General features: G+C 41.5%; 1 protein-coding gene across 2 annotated transcripts in view; it reads right to left on the reverse strand.

Moving 5' to 3' along the window:
• The window catches only part of EVL (Enah/Vasp-like), a 73,411-nt gene extending 54,463 nt beyond the window's left edge, over positions 1 to 18,948 (reverse strand). Inside the window, exons 1-3 of one of the 2 annotated variants that reach the window (XM_009998011.1) lie at positions 18,817 to 18,948; positions 10,821 to 10,989; positions 6,277 to 6,454 (exon numbers count right to left, since the gene is read on the reverse strand). In XM_009998011.1, the coding sequence (XP_009996313.1) occupies positions 6,277 to 6,454; positions 10,821 to 10,989; positions 18,817 to 18,827 (358 nt within the window). In that variant the 5' untranslated portion in view covers positions 18,828 to 18,948. Of the gene's footprint in view, positions 1 to 6,276; positions 6,455 to 10,820; positions 10,990 to 18,816 lie in introns of those variants that run through there. The other variant, XM_009998012.1, reaches the window with a different exon arrangement.
• Positions 18,949 to 19,262: the final 314 nt, after the last annotated feature.

Here is a 19,262-nt window from a genome sequence, read left to right on the forward strand (position 1 = left end):
AGTGATAAAGCAATGCAGCAGATTAAATGAAAAAGCTCATCATCTTACTTGAATTTTCTTTCTCTCCTCAACAAGGTAAAAAGCACAGTAAGTTCAATCAGAAACTGCCCTATTTGCAGAGCATTTCTGAATGACTGAAGTTTGTACTGAAACTGGAGTAGGGATGAGGCTGGAAAAAATTGTGAAGTTTATTTCTCTAAACCTTTCTCTGGTCCTTTGGAAGATGTCACTTGGGAAAGATTAATTCCCCTGGGAAAGCTTTGTTTTTTTAAAAGAACCATTAAGGTTTTTGTACTTTCAACATATATCTAAGTAAACATTGCTTGTGGGTTACTATTTTGGCTAGCACTAGGTGTCTAGATCATGTTCACACCAGTATGTTTAAAAGTTTTATATTTACAAGTCCTGTATCGTATAAATAGGAACAACTTCTGGGATGATTTGGTTAAAAGACCTGCAGTAGCCCTTGTTTGTGGTGTTTTTGGAAGTGGTTTAGGTTAGAACTGAATGGGGGTAGGGATGTGGTCGGAAAAAATTGTGAAGTTTATTTCTCTAAACCTTTCTCTGGTCCTTTGGAAGATGTCACTTGGGAAAGATTAATTCCCCTGGGAAAGCTTTGTTTTTTTAAAAGAACCATTAAGGTTTTTGTACTTTCAACATATATCTAAGTAAACATTGCTTGTGGGTTACTATTTTGGCTAGCACTAGGTGTCTAGATCATGTTCACACCAGTATGTTTAAAAGTTTTATATTTACAAGTCCTGTATCGTATAAATAGGAACAACTTCTGGGATGATTTGGTTAAAAGACCTGCAGTAGAATGGCATGCTTCTGGTTCTGCAATGCCTACACCATATGAGGTTACATGAGTCTTTAAACGTTATTAGCAAACTTAAAATGTGCACAGAATATACCACCTTAGTGGTTTATAATCTGCACCAACACACCTGATAGTGTGGGCAACAAGTCCACGGTGCAGCATGTGAACTGCCTTGAATGGGGCATGGATCTCTTTACACCAGCACAGTTTTGGAACCAGGTGGCTGGAAGTGGGCATTGTGTTATGTGGTGGGTCCCCTCCATTATTGATGAGTTATTTTATGTATTATGCAGTACTGTAATGAAGATGCAGTCTTTGGTCTTTCCACACTGTCCCCTCTGTGGTGCTAGGAAGTCTTGGGGCAATATTATCAAATAAAACAGAGCAGTCAGCATGGTTTTATCAAGGGTAAATCATGTTTGACTAACCTCATAGCCTTCTATGAGGAAATTACTAGGTGGATAGATGATGGTAGAGCGGTAGATGTGGTTTATCTTGATTTCAGTAAAGCATTTGACACTGTCTCCCACAGCATCCTTGTAGATAAGTCGATCAAGTTTGATCAAGGTTTGGTGATCAGGTAGTGAGGTGGATCAATAACTGGTTGAAAGGAAGGAGTCAGAGAGTTGTAGTCAATGGGGCAGAATCTGGCTGGAGGTGTGTGACTAGTGGAGTCCCTCAGGGGTCGGTACTGGGACCGGTGTTGTTCAACATCTTCATCAACGACCTGGATGAGGGTATAGAATGTACCCTCAACAAGTTTGCTGATGACACAAAGTTGTGAGGAGTGGCTGACACACCAGAAGGCTGTGCTGCCATTCAGAGAGACTTGGACAGGCTGGAGAGTTGGGCGGGGAGAAATATGATGAAGTTCAACAAGGGCAAGTGTAGAGTTTTGCATTTGGGGAAGAACAACCCCATGTACAGGCTGGGGGCTGACCTGCTGGAGAGCAGTGTAGGTGAAAGGGATCTGAGAGTCCTGGTAGACAGGAGGATGACCATGAGCCAGCAATGTGCCCTTGTGGCCAAGAAGGCCAATGGCATCCTGGGGTGCATTAGAAAGGGTGTGGTTAGGCGGGCAAGAGAGGTTCTCCTCCCCCTCTAGTCTGCATTGGTGAGGCCACATCTGGAGTATTGTGTCCAGTTCTGGGCCCCTCAGTTCAAAAAGGACAGGGAACTGCTCGAAAGAGTCCAGCGCAGAGCTACGAAGATGATTAGGGGAGTGGAACATCTCCCTTATGAGGAAAGGCTGAGGGAGCTGGGTCTCTTTAGCTTGGAGAAAAGGAGATTGAGGGGTGACCTCATCAATGTTTACAACTATGTAAGGGGTGAGTGTCAGGGAGATGGAGTTAGGCTTTTCTCAGTGATGACCAGTGATAGGACAAGGGGTAATGGGTGCAAATTGGAGCATAGGAGGTTCAAGGTGAATATCCGAAAAAATTTTTTTTACTTCCCTGGGACAGGCTGCCCAGGGAGGTTGTGGAGTCTCCTTCACTGGAGACATTCAAAACCCACCTGGACACGTTCCTGTGTGATGTACTCTAGGTGACCCTGCTCTGGTAGGGGGGTTGGACTAGATGATCTTTCAAGGTCCCTTCCAACCCCTAGGATTCTATGATTCTATGATCTCTCCTCTTATTTTGGAATGCTCAAAGTGCTTTTCAAGGAACTTCCTCCCTGCAATATGGAAATGCAGTCACTTGTGGATGAGCATAAGAGGAGAATGACTGAAGGACTGGAAAAAGATCTCAAACTCCAAAGACGTTCTTCAAACCCAACTTACAGGAACAAGGCCTGGAGAAAGACATGTCAAATAATTCACAATGGTAGAAAAGAAAAGCCAGCAAATCTAATAAAAAAAACCAGAAGTGAGCATCAACCCTTCTGACTGCCAGAACGTCCTCCCTGCAGAGTTAAAGCTGGGTCTGTGAAGCTCTGCACCTGAAGCCACAGGGCTGGACTCCACATCCTCTGTGACACACATGTCTGTATCATGTTGTCTGTAAGCCACTTACATCCAGAACAAGAAAATGGCTTTCTTACAAGTAAAAAACATTTTTTTCTCAAACCTCTCCCCTACTATTTCCTGCTTTCCTTCAGGTCCTGCCTTCTTAGTCAGTAAAGGCAGCTGACCTCTTTAATTATAACTAACTCTGCAAGGCAGCCTCTGCATGAGGCTTTCCAGCACGTGGTGTTTACATTTAGAAATATGACTTTTTTGTACTGTAAGTCAACAATAACTGTCCAAGTCCCCAGGGCAATGATATCAAAAGGAAAGCAAAACCCCATAATACATTATATTCAACATGTCAAGCCTCCATTTACTAGTAGGCTGCACAGAGCAGATTCTCAATTGTTCTCCAAGAGGTATCAAGTCTTTAAGCCATGAAATCCCAGGATGCCCTCACAGCTGGTCACACCAAGCCACAAAGCCAAGCCACTGCCTCCTTCTGCAGCACGGAAACATGCAGCTGCTGTCAGGGACCAGGAGGAAAGCGAAGACAGTGACTAAGTGAAGAAAAACCAACCATTCTAGTAATTTGGGGAACAAGAAAAGAGAGCAAATTGTTTCATTACCTCTCTTGGGGAAGTGCAACCACTCACTGGGAGAAGCACTGATTATACAGGCTCCATTAAGTACTGCAAAAAGAGTTACCTTCCTCATGGACACCACCAGCTTTCCTATGGAATGATGTCAGGGAAGAACTTGCCCATCTTTTAGCTTCCTGATATTCTCGCCTTAAGTACTGCTCCAATAACTGTGCTGTGCTGCCAGATTACTCCTAACATGATCATTAGCATCCTTACAAAGCACAAGACTGAGATGAGCACTTTAACCTCCTGTGCTGCCAGGCTTGCTTTACCCCACCCTGAGGATGTGCACTAGGAGAGGTTCCCATTACAGGACTGAGATTTGGCCATGCAGAAGGTGGCCAGCCCTCCCTGGGGATAAGAGTATGAGTCCATCCACTGCGGAAATATGACTAAACTGCAAGTTTAGACTATGGCTTTTCTCCCAATTTTATGAAACATTGGGACATCAGACTCCTGGGAAGAATCCCTTCCCAGGGATGATCCTGACACACAACCCAGGTTAACGTGGGCAGGATGTAGGATCTGCTTCAGCTCATTTAACCTTAGGCATTTAATGAAACACTGAGTTTAGTTTTCACTTGTGCCTCATGCAATCAGCACAGAGAGATCAGCACCTGCAGTGAATGACCTCAGGTAGGGCAGCCTGTCTCGTGAAGAAATGGGACAGTACAGTAATGCTCAGCTCTAATTCCTAACTATACATTCATTTGAAGTGACTCATTCGTTTGAAAGTCAGCACTGCCTAAAAATTATTTCCAACTCCCCCAAACACAGGCTGCTATCATTGTTTTAAACTAATTCAGCTTAATGCACCATTCAGAAACCAACACCTCTGCTTTGAGACTTAAGACTAGTTATATTCCCAAATGTTACAGTACCCCGACTCCACGCCTGCTGAAGAGATGAGGCAGTCTCAGATTTTCTGGTAGTCTACCATGATTAATTTTAGTCTTTGCAAGTGGGTGGTAGAATCAAGGGAGAAGCAGTCATGGAAGCCAGAATCTGTATCCAACTATGGGAAGATTAGCAGTACCTAAACACAATAATGTCTCAGCAGGGAATATATGAAACAAGCAAACATTGGAAATAGCATATCCCAAGCTGTAGAACCAGCAGATAGAGAGGGTATTCTGCACCATGAATGTGTCAGAGGGAACCTCTGTAATAACATTTTGGTTTTGGTTGAGGATTTTTTTAGTGTGTGAGCAGTTCTGTGCTTACAAATGCACTCCTCAAAGCTGTTATCCATCTGCATAAGCACAGGAACAACTTTAATACATGGATGCATAGATCTAATAAATACATTTTTTTCCTAATGATTTTTCCATATGAAAAAGCAAACCCTAATGCAGCATGCAGACAGCAGAATGGATGGAGTATGCAGGCAGTAACAGTGCCTGAAAAGATACATAGATATGTGTGTTTGTGTGATATGTGTATTTGCATTAATTCATGACCTCAAAAGCTTTTGTGCTTTATAAGCCTACAACAGCAGATCTGAAAAAACATTTTATACTTTATATCCACTATGTACTTCTGCTGTCAACTCACATGCTGAGGTAAATGCAGTAACTGGGGAACTTATGATGATATAGAAGTCCTCAATATAATCTATTCTCAATGTATGGCTTATATAATTCTAGAGAGAAATATTTTTAGAAATAAATTTGGAAAAAAATTCTAAACATTAATATTTTGGGAATTTGTTTCATAGAATCAGAGATAGTTTTTAAATCCACAAATACTGAAATTCCCTTTAAACCAAATTTCTATTTTCTGACAAGCTCAGCAGTAAAGAACAAGACAACTGGCAATCTTTGAAACTTTTCAACACTTCATGTAAGAGAGAAAATACTGAATGACTACCAATTTTTTTTTCCTAGAAAATAAAGTAGGAATTTATTTCATCTGTGACCCAATTCATCTCAGTTTATGTAACAACTACATACTTTAAATGCAAGCTCTGCAGCATGGACTATCTCTTATGTCTGTGAAGCATCTAACATACTTTGGTGTGCTAAGTAGATGAATAAAACAATACACAAAATATTATTTGTTATATGTTCATAAATTTCTCAGAAATCTAGCAGGCTTTTCAAGTACTCAAAAATACTTTCTTAAAAATTCCTGTTGTTCTTTGATAGGAATTCCTAAAATAAATAAATTATTCACTTAAAGACAGTTTCCTTCATTGTAACCTAACAGTAACAATTCTCATCTTGAAACTGATGTTTCTGCAAGGCACTTCCCTAGAAAAACTTAAAAAAACAGGAGTTTTTTTTGGCCCTCATCAAACTAGTGCAATGACAATTTCATAGAATAGTAAACTTCACCACAAACTTCAACTGCAGTCAATAAAGTACTTAGGAACAACATCAGTCAATGTCCAGAGTACAAGCCTTTGCATTTTGCTTATAAAATAACGAAGATCTCACACACTCCTATCTGGAAGCAGGCCCACAAGAACCAAAGACTGTGTCTGACACCCAACACATTGGAAATACCAGCTTGGAGTTCTACCTTATAAAATGTTGTTAATTTTACTCTAGCTATTCTGCCATCTTGCATGTAACACAACACATACAGATCCACATAAATCAGTGGGGCTACTTGCCTGCTGAGGCACTCCCAATCAACCATTTCCTATCATGAGTTAAGGCACCATAAAAAAATAGAAGGAAGGCAAAGAAAAGCTGAAACCACATGCAACTCATACCACTGCAAATGCTGATCTAAAGGCTGCCTACCAGAGAGCAACTTTTTACATTAAAATGTGCCTGATAATGGCATCCTATCCAGCACAGACACACTGGGTGCTTGACAACATGCATTGTAAAAGAGCATAGTAGCTGCTAATTTACCTCCATCTTGTGAGTTCATTATATTCAAAGCAAACAGCATTGCATTGGAGAATGTGGTAGCCTCTTCTTTGCTTGCAAAATTCAAGCCATAGACCTGCCGTGCGTCGCGCCATTGATGAAAGGTAGGTGTTGCTTGATTGTACTTCAGTCCTTTCACAATTGAGTAATTAATCACTACCTGTGATTTTAAAGAGAGGGGTGAAGATTAAAAATAATTCTGTTTTCAGTGGGAAAAAACCCTGGCCCTTTGGTAAAGGTTAATTAAAGTGGTAAAGGCAATTCATACGGCATCTCCTACATGGCTGTACAGTAAGGCAGTGTGTGTTTCAATGACGGAACACCCACATTTGAGGGGTTGAGATTCTACAACAGTTCAAATCCACCTCAGGGACCCGCAATCTAGTTTTGCATAATCTATTACCTGCCCATGCCTTCTACAGCACCTCTGCAGGATACAGCTGTGTGGATACTGCAGACAGATGTCAGGAGCCAGGGCCAGCAGCTGTTGCCATCTTTTGGGGGACGATCATACACAATTGTCAGAAAAAGAGACAGACAGAGCTCTTGGCACCAGCCCTGCCCAACAGAGATAAACGTTTGAGTCATTGCACTGGCTCTGTTTTTCTCCTCCCATGTGCTTGATCACCACCAGCTTCTTATGCTGAGAGAGTTTTTCACTAGAATCAGATTGGCAATGACAAAGCCAGACAACTAAGTCTTTCTTATCCCACCTCCTCCCTTGCTGTTCATTCTGTAATTTCCAGGTAAAGGGTGACTGGAGCAGAAGGATGTTTCTGTACGTTTTGATTTAATCTTCTAAATACAATGCCCTGTTTATCCTTGGGCAGGGCACACAGTACACCCAGCAATACAGTGCCTCTGGGATCCAACCAGAAACCTGCACTGCTAAATGCATAAGCTGCAGTGGCTGAAGGTGCAGAGGCAGGAGTATCCTCTGTACCTCTATTAAGTCAGAAGTTTGCTACCAGCTTGGGGTCTGCTGCACTCTGAGCGCTCAGACTCCTCTCATGCGGAGCAGTCGTATCATTGCTAACACAGGGAGGATACAGGGTAGCAGCTAAAAACTGCTACAGTTGAGGCCAAATTCTTTATTTCTGTAAGCAGGCCCAAACCTGAACAACTTTTAATAAGCTACAGCAGTGATTAATTGGTTCTTTATTTTTCTAAAAATGTGGTTTAGTTTATACCCCAAGAATGCTGTCCCTGTTTCAGTTTTGGCTTAGGCTCAACTGTAAAACATCCCACCTTCCCCAAGGCCCTGTTTTCACATTCACTTCTTAGCCACATCAATACACCAAACCCTCAGGAGATATGATTCACTTTTGACTTGCACCCTCCTCCCCACCTATTTGCTCAGCACATGCCTTTTGGTGATGAGATCATGCTGAGCTGCAATCATTTGATGTAAAATCATAATTTAAAACCATTTGATGAGGACTCTCAACTGAGGAGCTGCTGCTTGTCAGCTAAGCCATAAAGATGGAGCACTTACGTGTTTTTAGTTTTGTGAACTTCTTGCATGGTGACTGAAGCTAAGACACTTAAACTTGACAGCAGACTAGGTGACAACAACAGTCACAACACAGGGGTAAAATGTTTGCTTGCGACTGTTGGACTATAAGGAAACGAAGGCTGCAAGGAAACATCAAAGCTCATGACATCAAGCAATTGGAATCTGGCCTTAGCTTCAAACCAGTTCTGGCCTCTGTGGCTCCTTCAAAGCTTCAGAAGTCTACTTCTGGTCTTTTGAAGATTACCACTCATGCCAGCATGAGTTTATGCAAATGGACACATCTCTGCAGAGCAGGATGGGGAATTCATGGCCTGCTGGTCTGAACTTAGTTCTGCTGCTGCAGGCGGGCACGTGATGAGCATGTCACCCACCCCCACAAGGAGAACAAGAGGTCGGTGACCACTTCCTGGTGGTGAGAAGGATGCTCAAGTTCTGCTACTCTAAAAACCATATTTCATTTCGGTGAACTTTTTAGACACCGTCAGCTAGAGAAGAAAATAAACACAGATAAGGTAAGGAGAAGACAGGATCATAAACTGTAACACATGCAGCAAAAAAGAAAACAGAAAGACAGCTAGACAAAGACAACAGAAGAAGCCTACACAAAAGGACACATTTGAAAAAATAAAAGAGCATGAAAAATAAAGAGAGGTATTATTAGAGCTGTAATAAAAATCAACAAAAATTTAAAAGGGAAACATTAAAGGCAGGCAAGGATGAAGTAATGAAGATTATTCTAGTCTGTGCTTTGGCAAACAGTATGCAATAAAACTTAAAATTGTTCCTCTGTGTTACATATTTAAACTTGTTTCTCAACTCTTGGAAATCTGTGTAGCTTCATTATATGCCAAATCACATATTAGGTGAAGATTGGTCCTTTTTGAAAAATACGGCTTCCCTGGCAAAGCAAAAGCTTCTACTAAAAACTTACTTTTAGTGTGATTTAGCATAACCTGAGAGCAAGCATGAAACAGCTTGTATAGGGAATTATTTTAACTGAAATTAATTTTTGTTCTTGGTAAATGCAAATACTTAGCAAACATACATAAGCAAACTTATGACGCCATGTGAGATTCATAAAACATTTAATTCTGAATCTTGAGACTTTCAGAACTTTCATTGTAACACCACTATGCTAAGTTGTCTTGAACTTATTCATAATACTTGACTTTTAAAAATCATATTTAAGGTGAATACTTTCTTTTAGATCGTTTTAAGTGACTAACACAATATGTACTTTTTGCTTATTTGAGGGAGGATCTTTAGTCTTTAAACTTTGAGTATAGAAAAATACATTTTTCAATCTGTTTCCTTCTGAACTGAAATGGTTTTTAGTTGCCATGAAGCCTTTTCACAAGTAGAAAAATTTGCAAGCAAATAGAATGTGACAATTAAGGCAACACATGTTTAAAATACAGATCGAGATTTGACTTTTTTGTGTATCCTACTCTTTAAATTATATACTCTTAGTAAGACAGATCTCTGGTACATAGCCTCCCTTACATATATATGTAAAGCTTATGACTGTTGCTCGTTTTACATCAGCTAGTCCGACCCACGTTAGATCGCAGCCACATGAAAATCATGTACACTCACCTGCTGGCTGTGTAAAATAAATCAGCACAGCCCGTTACAAGGCAGCAGTGATGTTCACAGCTGACTAAAAAGACACTGCATTTCATTTATTTTCAAAAATACTTTCTATTTTTTAAATGGAACTACATTAATATATTGCCTTTGCTTTACTGAGAAGAAAAAAAGCAGTGGCCAAAGATACAGCAGATGTTTCAAAAGTGCACTGCAGGGAGCTGAAAACTGATGTGCTAAAACCTCCACCTATTTCTTTGCTGGTTTTTGTTCTTCAAAATGATCACAGTGTATATGGGCAATGTCATTAACACTTCCAGTAAGCAGCCTGACTAGCTTTTCCAGTTGGCCTAAGTGTCCTTACTGCTGACTGCTGAGAGACATCATCTGCATTTCCATGAGCAGGGTGGTCAATTCACTTGCAGCAGCTGGGAGGTGGTGGTGCCCCAGCTCCCGCTCTCCAGCTTGTTTTGGCAAGGTTTGGCTTGGCTAGGTTTGCCTTGCCCCTGCCAGTCTTGTGCTGGGAGCAACGCTCATCACACCTTCCCAGGAGGCAACACCACTCTCTGAACCAACAGAAAATCCGTTCCCCACTTTCTTCTCATTCCTCTGCCAGGCTGAGGGCTCAAGGTGAGGGAAGGAGGCAGGCAGCCCAGGGAGACTGGGATGCCACCACCACACCAGCCTCACACTGATGTAATGGAGGGAGTCCCCAACTCAGAAATCTGCTCTAAAATGCAAAGACCAAAGCTGTGTGGCACAGCTACTCCCCCTCAAAGATACTTTTGAAATGTAGGGTCTGCTCATGACGTTTGGTTATGGATGGCACACACTGCCCAGCACACCCTCGAGCCAGGCTTCCAGGAGCCAGTGGTGAAGGAGGGTTTGAACCCAGTTCTGATTATCTAAATCCAATATAACTCCTTTAATACCCAGGGAGGTCCTGTGGCTGCTGTAAATCAGATCTCAGTGTGCACCTTGGAATTGAAAATGCATTACGAGGAACTAATTCCTCATCACAGCAACGTAACAAGTACGCTTGGTGAGATGGCAGTGCAGAACAATGGACTTACTTCCTTTTTTTTATACATAGAACTAAAACTGAGCAAAAAGTAAGTTAGGGAGCGCTGAGATCAAAACCTGCAGAATTCAATAAGACTCATTTCAGAAGCAAAAATAGAGGGGAGAATAAGTAACATCAAAATCTGATGTTTACCAAAAGTTCTGTTTGGGAATAAGCAGCAATAAATTGTGATACATTCTGTGCACAAAAAATTGTACAAAATCTGAATAACTGGAGTAAACAGACTGGTAGGCACCTTGCAGGAAGCAGGAAATGTTGCTATACTCCACTACGTATATAACTGATGGCATCAAATGAGATCAAAGGTTAAGTTACAGGAAACACATTACATTTACTCACTTGTTGATCTTGCAGTTTAACTCCAACTACCCTGAAGGTGTTAGTGGCCGTGTTGTGGTATATGTTGATTCTGCTAAATCCCTGCTGACCAGGTTTGATTGGCACCCATTTCTTACTGGTATCGTCGTAGACCATAACTGAAGCCCGGGCTTGGCAAATACTCTGTTCACTGGAGAGCAAAAACAACAAAATCAGGGGGAAAAAAAATGTGAATTTGCTGACTACTACCAAAAACATCTGCAGGAAAATAAACTAAAAGAAATTATCAGAACTACTACTGTTTTATAAGAGATCTATTAATCCTTTGAATGCAACCTGCCTGTTAAATTGAAGCTGGCATGTATGTGTTCATAGACTTAAAAAAAACTCCAGCCTGCTCCTGTTTTGAAATGAAAATCTATTTTATACAAAAATATTAGGCTCTGAGGAATAACCTGTATCTCATAAACATTATGAAAACTGTCCCACAGTACATTTATTTTATGTACCTACTGGCAAGTGAATCCGTTCACATCTGCATGGAAGTCCACCAGTATTTTACAGCTTACTGATCAAATAAACGTAACAGCCTCAGCCAAGTTATACATTTAAAACTGGAAGCAAGCAGACCTTGAACCAAAAGCCATGTTAGGTTAACTGAAGAAATCAATTACATTAATCCAGCTGATGTCTAACACCCAGACCCACTGACGCAACTAAAAGCCCCAGAATACATGGTGCAAAGCAGAGAGGAACTCCGTTTTCCTTCATCCTAGAAGAAAAGAAAGTAGGAAAGGAGAATGCAGGAATATCTGAATTCCAGCACTGAAGTACATAGCAATTATTTTGTGTAGCATTAACAGCTGATTTTCTTCTGTAGATTCAGAGAAATTAATCAACTCTTTAACTCTTGCTTGTATATACACACATTAAATTCATGACAAAACACACCCTTCATGTGCAAGAAAAGTAACTGGCAAATGCTGTTAAGGTGACATGTCAATACAGATCAGGATTTCAGTTCTCTCTCTCATGACTTCCCAGCCGCTTTTCTAAAACCAGAGGAAGTAAGAGTTCTTTCTGTGAAGAAAAAAATGAACCCTTCACATTTTGCAGATTTGAGGTCTTCAAAAGTAACAGGGATTTTCAACAAGCAAACAGTGCATCTTAGGTCTATGTAAAACTGTTAGGATTTATCTCCTGCAAAAATCTTAAGTTCATGACCATCCTATTCACTTTATACCAATATATATTTATATATACCTACCTTCCTTTGCTCAATCTGTATTAAATACTTTTCAGCAATGCAATATCAAGTGATAATCAGCTTTGCACACAAATCCTATTGCGTATACTTCATTTTGGTTTTGCCTTAGTAATGCCTCACTAGCACACAAACAAATACATGAGAAGCTTCTGGGTGGTGCTAAATCACACCCCTGTATTGCCACTGTGCCAAATCGCACCACTTCTAAATTATACCACCTGCTGCAAACCCAAACCCATCTGACCCCATCACTGCCATCATTTTAATGAAAGGGAGCAGGTTGCCCTAAGTATTAAGGGTATCTGGGTAGATTACAGCAGCAGTTTTCAATCTTTTCTGATTGTGGGTCTCAAAAAGATTTCCAAAGCAGATTCATCCCTCTTAGCCTACTGATTCTGGCTTGTTTTATCAGTCACTTTGCACAGCCCCCAGGCAGCCCCCAGACCTCCTCCAGGCTGTGGGTAAGAGCCTGAAAACTCTTCACAGCATTCACAGAGGAAGCAATGATGCTGCTGGCAGACATCTCCAAAAAGAACAAGGTAAGAAAATTCTGAATAAATTGGATTTTTATTGCATAGCATGAAAACAGCTAGATTCTGTTAATGGAGCAATATATTCAGATCAGAAAGATTAAACATTTTTTTTATCTTCAGAATTTATAAAATCAAGCTCATCAACTGTTGCTGTTGCTTTGTTATGTGAGACACCTGGAGAACAGATGTGCCTTGGCTGATGTACTTACCCAGCAAATACCTCTCTATCCCTCTTTTTAAGGTAAGCTAATGTCTCATGGCAGCTTCTTCATATCTGACACTAGCAGCTGAGGGATTTGAGCTCACTCCAGCTTGCCTAATCCTCCAGCTGGTGCAAGAGCTGCAGCCTGGCACCGGAAGCAGCATTTCCTGCATCCTCCAGACCTATCCAGGGTCCCTCACTCTGCCTCGGACTCACAGACGGGAGAGGAAGGGAGAGAAATGCACCAGCAGAAAGGCAAGAGCACTGGATTAGCTTTGTCATTTCGGAGTGGAATGGCTAAAAATAATCTCCAGTGCAGGGCACCCACCTGTCTGTGCTACCAGGTGTCTTGTGCCTGCCACCTCCAGCTCCAGAGGAGTTGTGAGCATCAGCTGCCCGGGGGCACAGCACTGCCTGTGCAGTGAGCCAGGGGGCTTCCAGAAAACATGGTCCTGGGGAGTCACACTCAGCCAGCGTGACACCGGGTCCTTCTCCACAGGCCTTGCCTGTTGCTACAAGCTTTGCTGTACTAGAGTAAACAAGAGAGCATCATTGGTTTCATCAGAGCAAGTCTGAGACCCAATGTTGTCTTCATTTCAGATGAATGTTGGAACTTACAATTGCCACAGCTCCTAAATTAGTCAAAATTAATTCAATTAACCTCGCTTACAACAAGAGAACACACTTAACCACAGAGACATGGAGTTATTCGTAATGCCATATCCAGATTCCAGGAATTTTGTCTTCAGTCTTGGCTGCCATTGAAAACTGCTGCAAAGAACCCCCCTCCAAAACTACAGTACTGAAGTATGGATATAGACCCCAGAAGCAATATTTAATGCATGACAACCCATTGTTACTGTAACAGAAAGCAACACATCAAACTCAATCCCTGCTCTCCCTTCAGTCAATGGAAGTTTTTCATCATTCATTTAAATGGTAACAGGATTAAGCTTGTAATCTAGCCTCCAGTGAAGTAACAGAAAGGAACACAAAACAAGTCCAGCACAAGGGGAATCCTTTTCTGCAAGACACTTCATCAGTCTTTCAAAACCTAAAATGCCCCTAGGGACTCCTTGGTAACCTTGCTGTCTGATCCTAAATGAAGGTGTAACTATTTATGTCTGAAGACTCTTTGTTTGTCCCACCCACAAAAAACATAACTCTCCCACTGCTGCTTTACAGGGCTTCCCTGAAAACAGTCCAGAAAATGTTCCTCTCATAAAGGTCAGTGAGAACCCCTCTATTACCCTCTGCAGAGTCCATTACTTTAAATGTAAATCAAGCAGCATTGGTTTCACAAAGCTCCAGCAAAATTTTCTGTTATTTTTAGGACCATATGCCATTGATACATATGCCAACTACACAAGAGAGGCAATAAATATGTTTTAGCCATGCTATTGTGCAGTCACACTCCTTCTCCATGAGAAGAATCTGGCAGCTACCACCAGTATGTATATACAAAGTCATGAGCATGGCTTCTAGAAGTCACCTTATTTTCCTAAGAATACATAAAAGTTATTGAAAAATGGGTACATGTTGGAGCTCAAGTTTCATCAAGTTTCATATACCTTTCCAACTATGACTAATGCACCTATTTATTTTTTTATGTTACATTAAACGCCAAGTCTTCAGCCTCATCCACTTGGTTTTCCACCATAGGCAATTACTTGCAAAAAAAGATTAAAATGGCATCATGGAGGGGTATTAATGACAACATTGCTCATGTTTGTGCCTAACATCTATTCCAGTGTGCTGCAGTGTGCTTTAGGGCAGATTTGAGACATCTGATTTATATGTAGAGGGGAAAGGGAACTTCACACCCAAATCCTCATATTCTGAAAACATTTTCTCCTTACTGCTTTGCATCCATGGGATGGTAAACCTCTGCACCAGAACCACTTGTTTGCCTCAAGCTAACTTCATATCTGCTAGAAGAAGACTGCACTGGGAAATCCTTTGTTCTCAACAAGTACCTAAAATCCATCATTCATCAGTGAGATTTATAGAATATTGTCTCAATATTACAAAAGTATAAATTAAAAAGCCTATAAGCCATTGCCAAAGGCAAGCTCTCCCCTACAGGCTGCCCTGCCTGCAAATAGGCTTGTCCAGTTCAGAGTCACCATCCATTTGGAGTCACCATCCCTTGGAGGTGTTCAAAACACGTGTAGATGTGGTATTTCAGCATATGGTTTAGTACACATGGTGGTGCTGGGTGATGGTTGGACTTGCAGCCAAGGTGCACTGCTCCTTTTTTTTCTACTTACAAGGTATCTTTTTATGAATAAAACTTTTGCAGAGCATGGTACTGAGCTGTTGAGCCCACCTGTGGACATCGCAGAGGGTTATCCCAGCCCCACCCTGGATGCACCCATTCAGCATCAGTCCACCCAGAGGGACATCAGAGAGGTATAAATTCTTTCTTCTAGAGCCGCAGCAATGTTGTACAGCTTTTTGAGGGTCACCAAACCACGCTCACCAAAGGTGTAACAAATTATGGCATCTAACCAACTTCAGGTTTGTGGTCTCTAGTCTAGCACGCCAACCGGACCAGGAGACTTCCCTATCTTTTACATTTGCAGACATAACTATTTCCTTGGGGCAGAAACTCACTTAGCATAAACTGTGCAAGCTCCCCTGACAGAATTCAGTCTATCATGTTCTGAACCTATTATGGATCTCCCTTGCTTCAAGCTGCTTATGATCCCCTCACCTTCAAAACAGCTGTCTTCTTAGGAAATGCAAACATCTACTACTAAAAACATTTACCTTCTTTTTTTACTTCAGTTTCCCATCCATTCCCTCCCCTTAAAATGATTAAAACTTTTTTTTTTTTTTTTTTAAACTGATCTAGCCATCTGTATTGGTGTCTGAAATTGTTAATACTACTTCCCTGAGGTCTGTCCTACGTGAGAACAAACCCTCAGCAGACAGAAGATGCAAGATAACAAGCCGTTTAACACGTTGCTCTACTTGTCCACTGAGTATGCCTACTGGTAGTAACAGTTGTGTGGGTAAACCCAACATGCAAGAAATAGATGCTGATGTTGATTTAAGAAGCTGACAGAATTCTCTCAACGTCATCTCAAGCAGCCAACGGAAATACAAAATCCTGTATACTGAGACGTGTGGTTTGCATGGTATGTATCTGTGTTAACCTCAACATTAATAAGCTACAAGTCATGTTCCTGCAGCATTTAAAATGTACTGCAAACTGTAATGGACTAATTTGCTAAACAGTTCAACTGGTTTCACTACAGCAAATAAGACTATTACTGGGATGCAGGGAAAGCATTTCAGTAGTCATCTTTATAGAAAAAGATGGACATTTTGCTCTGACAACTGAATTTACAGAACAAAAAATATGGGAGACTCTGACCACAAATCAGTCAGGTCATTTGGGCTTATATAGACCATACAGTGCAGTGGCTCTCCAACCTTCCCACCAGAGATTCACTGCCAGTTTTGCTCATGGTCCCATTTCTCATTGGGAACCTCATTTCTCCAACACTTCAGTCATGCTTCTGACTCCTTCTGGGACCTCCTTTTCAAAGTCTACTTCCCTCTGCAACCAAACCCACAGGACAGTCGGTGTCACCATCGTTCACCTTCCCTCTGTCCCAGAGCAATGAAGAACTTACTTCCTCAGCAATGCAGCAAAACCTCATAATGAAACAAGAGCATTTAACCACTGATCACAGCAAAGGACAGAGGAAACTCATAGGGACTTTGCATCCAGATAAGAGCTTTCAATCCCCAGTGACATGCAGACGCCTGAATATCTTCTAGCTGACATTTAGAAAAATAGCAGTCATGGTTTCATATATAATACAGAAGTGCCACAGCCACCACTTCCGTTTGCTTTTCTGAGTATCATTTCCAGGGACCCCCTGAAATACAAACCCATGGACCCAGCAGTCAGAAGGACTCAACTGGGACTCAATCCTGGTTTCCTGCATGGGCACAGAGACCTCCCCAACAGTGCAACCCTTGCCTCACACAGCCTGAAATAAAGCCCAGCTCCCAGAGGAGCTGCTGTTTTTTGGCCTTCTGCTCAGCCTGCATGTACACATGGAAGACCTGTCTTTGGTGCTGGGCTCTGGCTACATCATCTGTGGGAGCTGAGCTTTTTGATCTGAGCATCTGACACAGGTGTCTTGCCATCACCTTTTTCCACCGCTAAACTCCAACATCTAAACAGTTTAATATTAAATAATTACAACAAAACAGTGTATATACAAAACCTCCCTCATGAACAGCTCTGAAAAAGTCTGACACTGTTAGAAAAAGTCATGACACACCTGCAAGATAAATACATACTTTAGAGAGCAGGAAATGAACCTACTGGTTCCTACAGCGTAAGCAAGAGTAAGATGAACACAGTTCACCTCCACAAGGAAGAGAGTTTAAGTTACTGTTCCTTCTGCTAGTAATGAGACATTCCTTTTGAATTCTCCCTCACTACACTGGCACACCTAGCAGGAATTGCTATGTTCAGTATCTGTTGCAGACATCCATTGCAGACACTTCAGCTGTAAACCAAAAAGGAGACAGCTTATTAGGCACCCAGGTCTCACACTAAGCCAGACCTTTGGGAGATGAGTCACTAAATGTGGGAACATGCATCAAATCCTGGCATGACCAGAGAAACTTGCATAACTTTTTGTCACCCCTCAGTGCTCTTGAGCGTGCGAGAAGTGAGTAGAAATACAAAAAAATAAATATGTATGCAAAACAATAACGCAGAGGAAGAGATGTTCCACCTAGGCAGGACATTCAGACCCGACCAGCTCAGCCCTCAGCACCAACAGTGAAAGTCCACAGAGAGCCCTGACCTTCAGCATCGACTGCAGCACTTAAATAGCACATCTGCCAATCAGTGGAGATTTACCGCCAATGGAGTGACCACAGATTGAACCCCTCATAAGCTGGCACATCTGCTTAGTGTATGTTGCTGAGATTTTGAAACTATGCAGTGGAGTTCATTTTAAGCCATCATTTTTCTGGTAGGTTTTGCAAACTGAAGCCAAAGAAGCTAAATGCTTCTAAGGGGAACTCCAGTCCTCAGTATCTCATCTCAACATCTTAAAAAAATGATTTAAGAGAACTGCTTTGCAAAAAGCACTTAATGAGGAAGTGTAGTGATTCAGAGAAGTGCTGTTGCTGCCAGGCAGCCAGACTCCCAGAGCCATGTTGTGCTGCAGGAAACTTTCCCTTCAACTTCCACCTGCTCCAACAAGGAAGGGTCACTCTACTGCTCTGTTAACACCTGAGACACACAACATTTCTTACTGCTATGAAGTGTGGTTCATTTTCAAATTTTGTGTACCACCTTGGGAGTTCCTAAAAATAAGTATCAAACAAATGTTTACACGTTCCTAAAAGTAAGTCAAGTACATGTGGCCTGAGGAAACACTATGAACCCAATTACTCAAAAACAGTAAAAAAGCAAATTGTCTAGATCAGGGTGCTATGAATAGAAACTAGTTCCCTTCATTCTTAAATGACAGAAATAAAATGAAGAAGTAACTAATCTAGTAAAATACACATTATGCAAATCTCAAAACTGAACTGTCCAGTGAAAATACATACACCCATCTTTCAGTAGAAAAATACCTTAAACAAAGGCTTTGAAAGATCATAATAATAATTAATAATCTGGAGAAGCAGACTTGTCAGTGAATACAGCAAATCAACTTTGCCTTGGTTTCCCTTCAGTCTCAGAAGAACTGCAAATAAAGCTGTGACAATTCCCCTGGAGCCAACAGAAGCAGACCAGGAATGAAGGAGACACACTCTGTCAAGCCAGCCTCTCCCTCACTGCCAGGGGATGCATATGAATGTAGCACCATCATAAAAGCTTAATTATAATTTTATGCAATTATAAATTTTCCTGTGAGGCTATAACCAAAGCACAGGCTTTCTGTGTTTATTACAATACACGCTTTCCCTCCCATCCAGTCACATTAACCCTGGCCAACAAACTCCCTGCCGTTGTCCCCAGATACTTACGTGCCTGCCATTGAGGAGGAGCCGGCCAGGTAATCCCGCAGGACTATGTGCTCAAATCCAGCACGTGTGTTTAAACCCAAATAGGCTATTGCACCTGATTACAGAGCAGAAGACAAATTTGGCAGGGAGACAAGCCAGGAGCCTATATGAAGGTTTAAAACCAAAACAGGAAAGGGAAGCACTATCAAGAGAGCAGAAGGGCAGGAAGTAACACTTACTTGTACAGCAGGGGCGGGGAAGGGACTTTAAAGAAGAAACGTATTCTTTCTTTCAGCTGATTTACTGAACAAACGTCCAAACAATATAGATTAAGATTAGATGCACTGCCTTTGACTCATTGGTGGCATAGATATTAAAAATATTTCACTTATTTTCTCAAGGCACAGGTTCACTGTCCAAGAAAGTGCAAACGCAAACAAACCTCAGTCCCAGAAAAAAAAAAAAAT

Source organism: Chaetura pelagica, unplaced genomic scaffold (genome assembly GCF_000747805.2).
Source record: "Chaetura pelagica isolate M959 unplaced genomic scaffold, ChaPel_1.0 scaffold354, whole genome shotgun sequence".
Lineage (NCBI taxonomy): Eukaryota > Metazoa > Chordata > Aves > Apodiformes > Apodidae > Chaetura > Chaetura pelagica.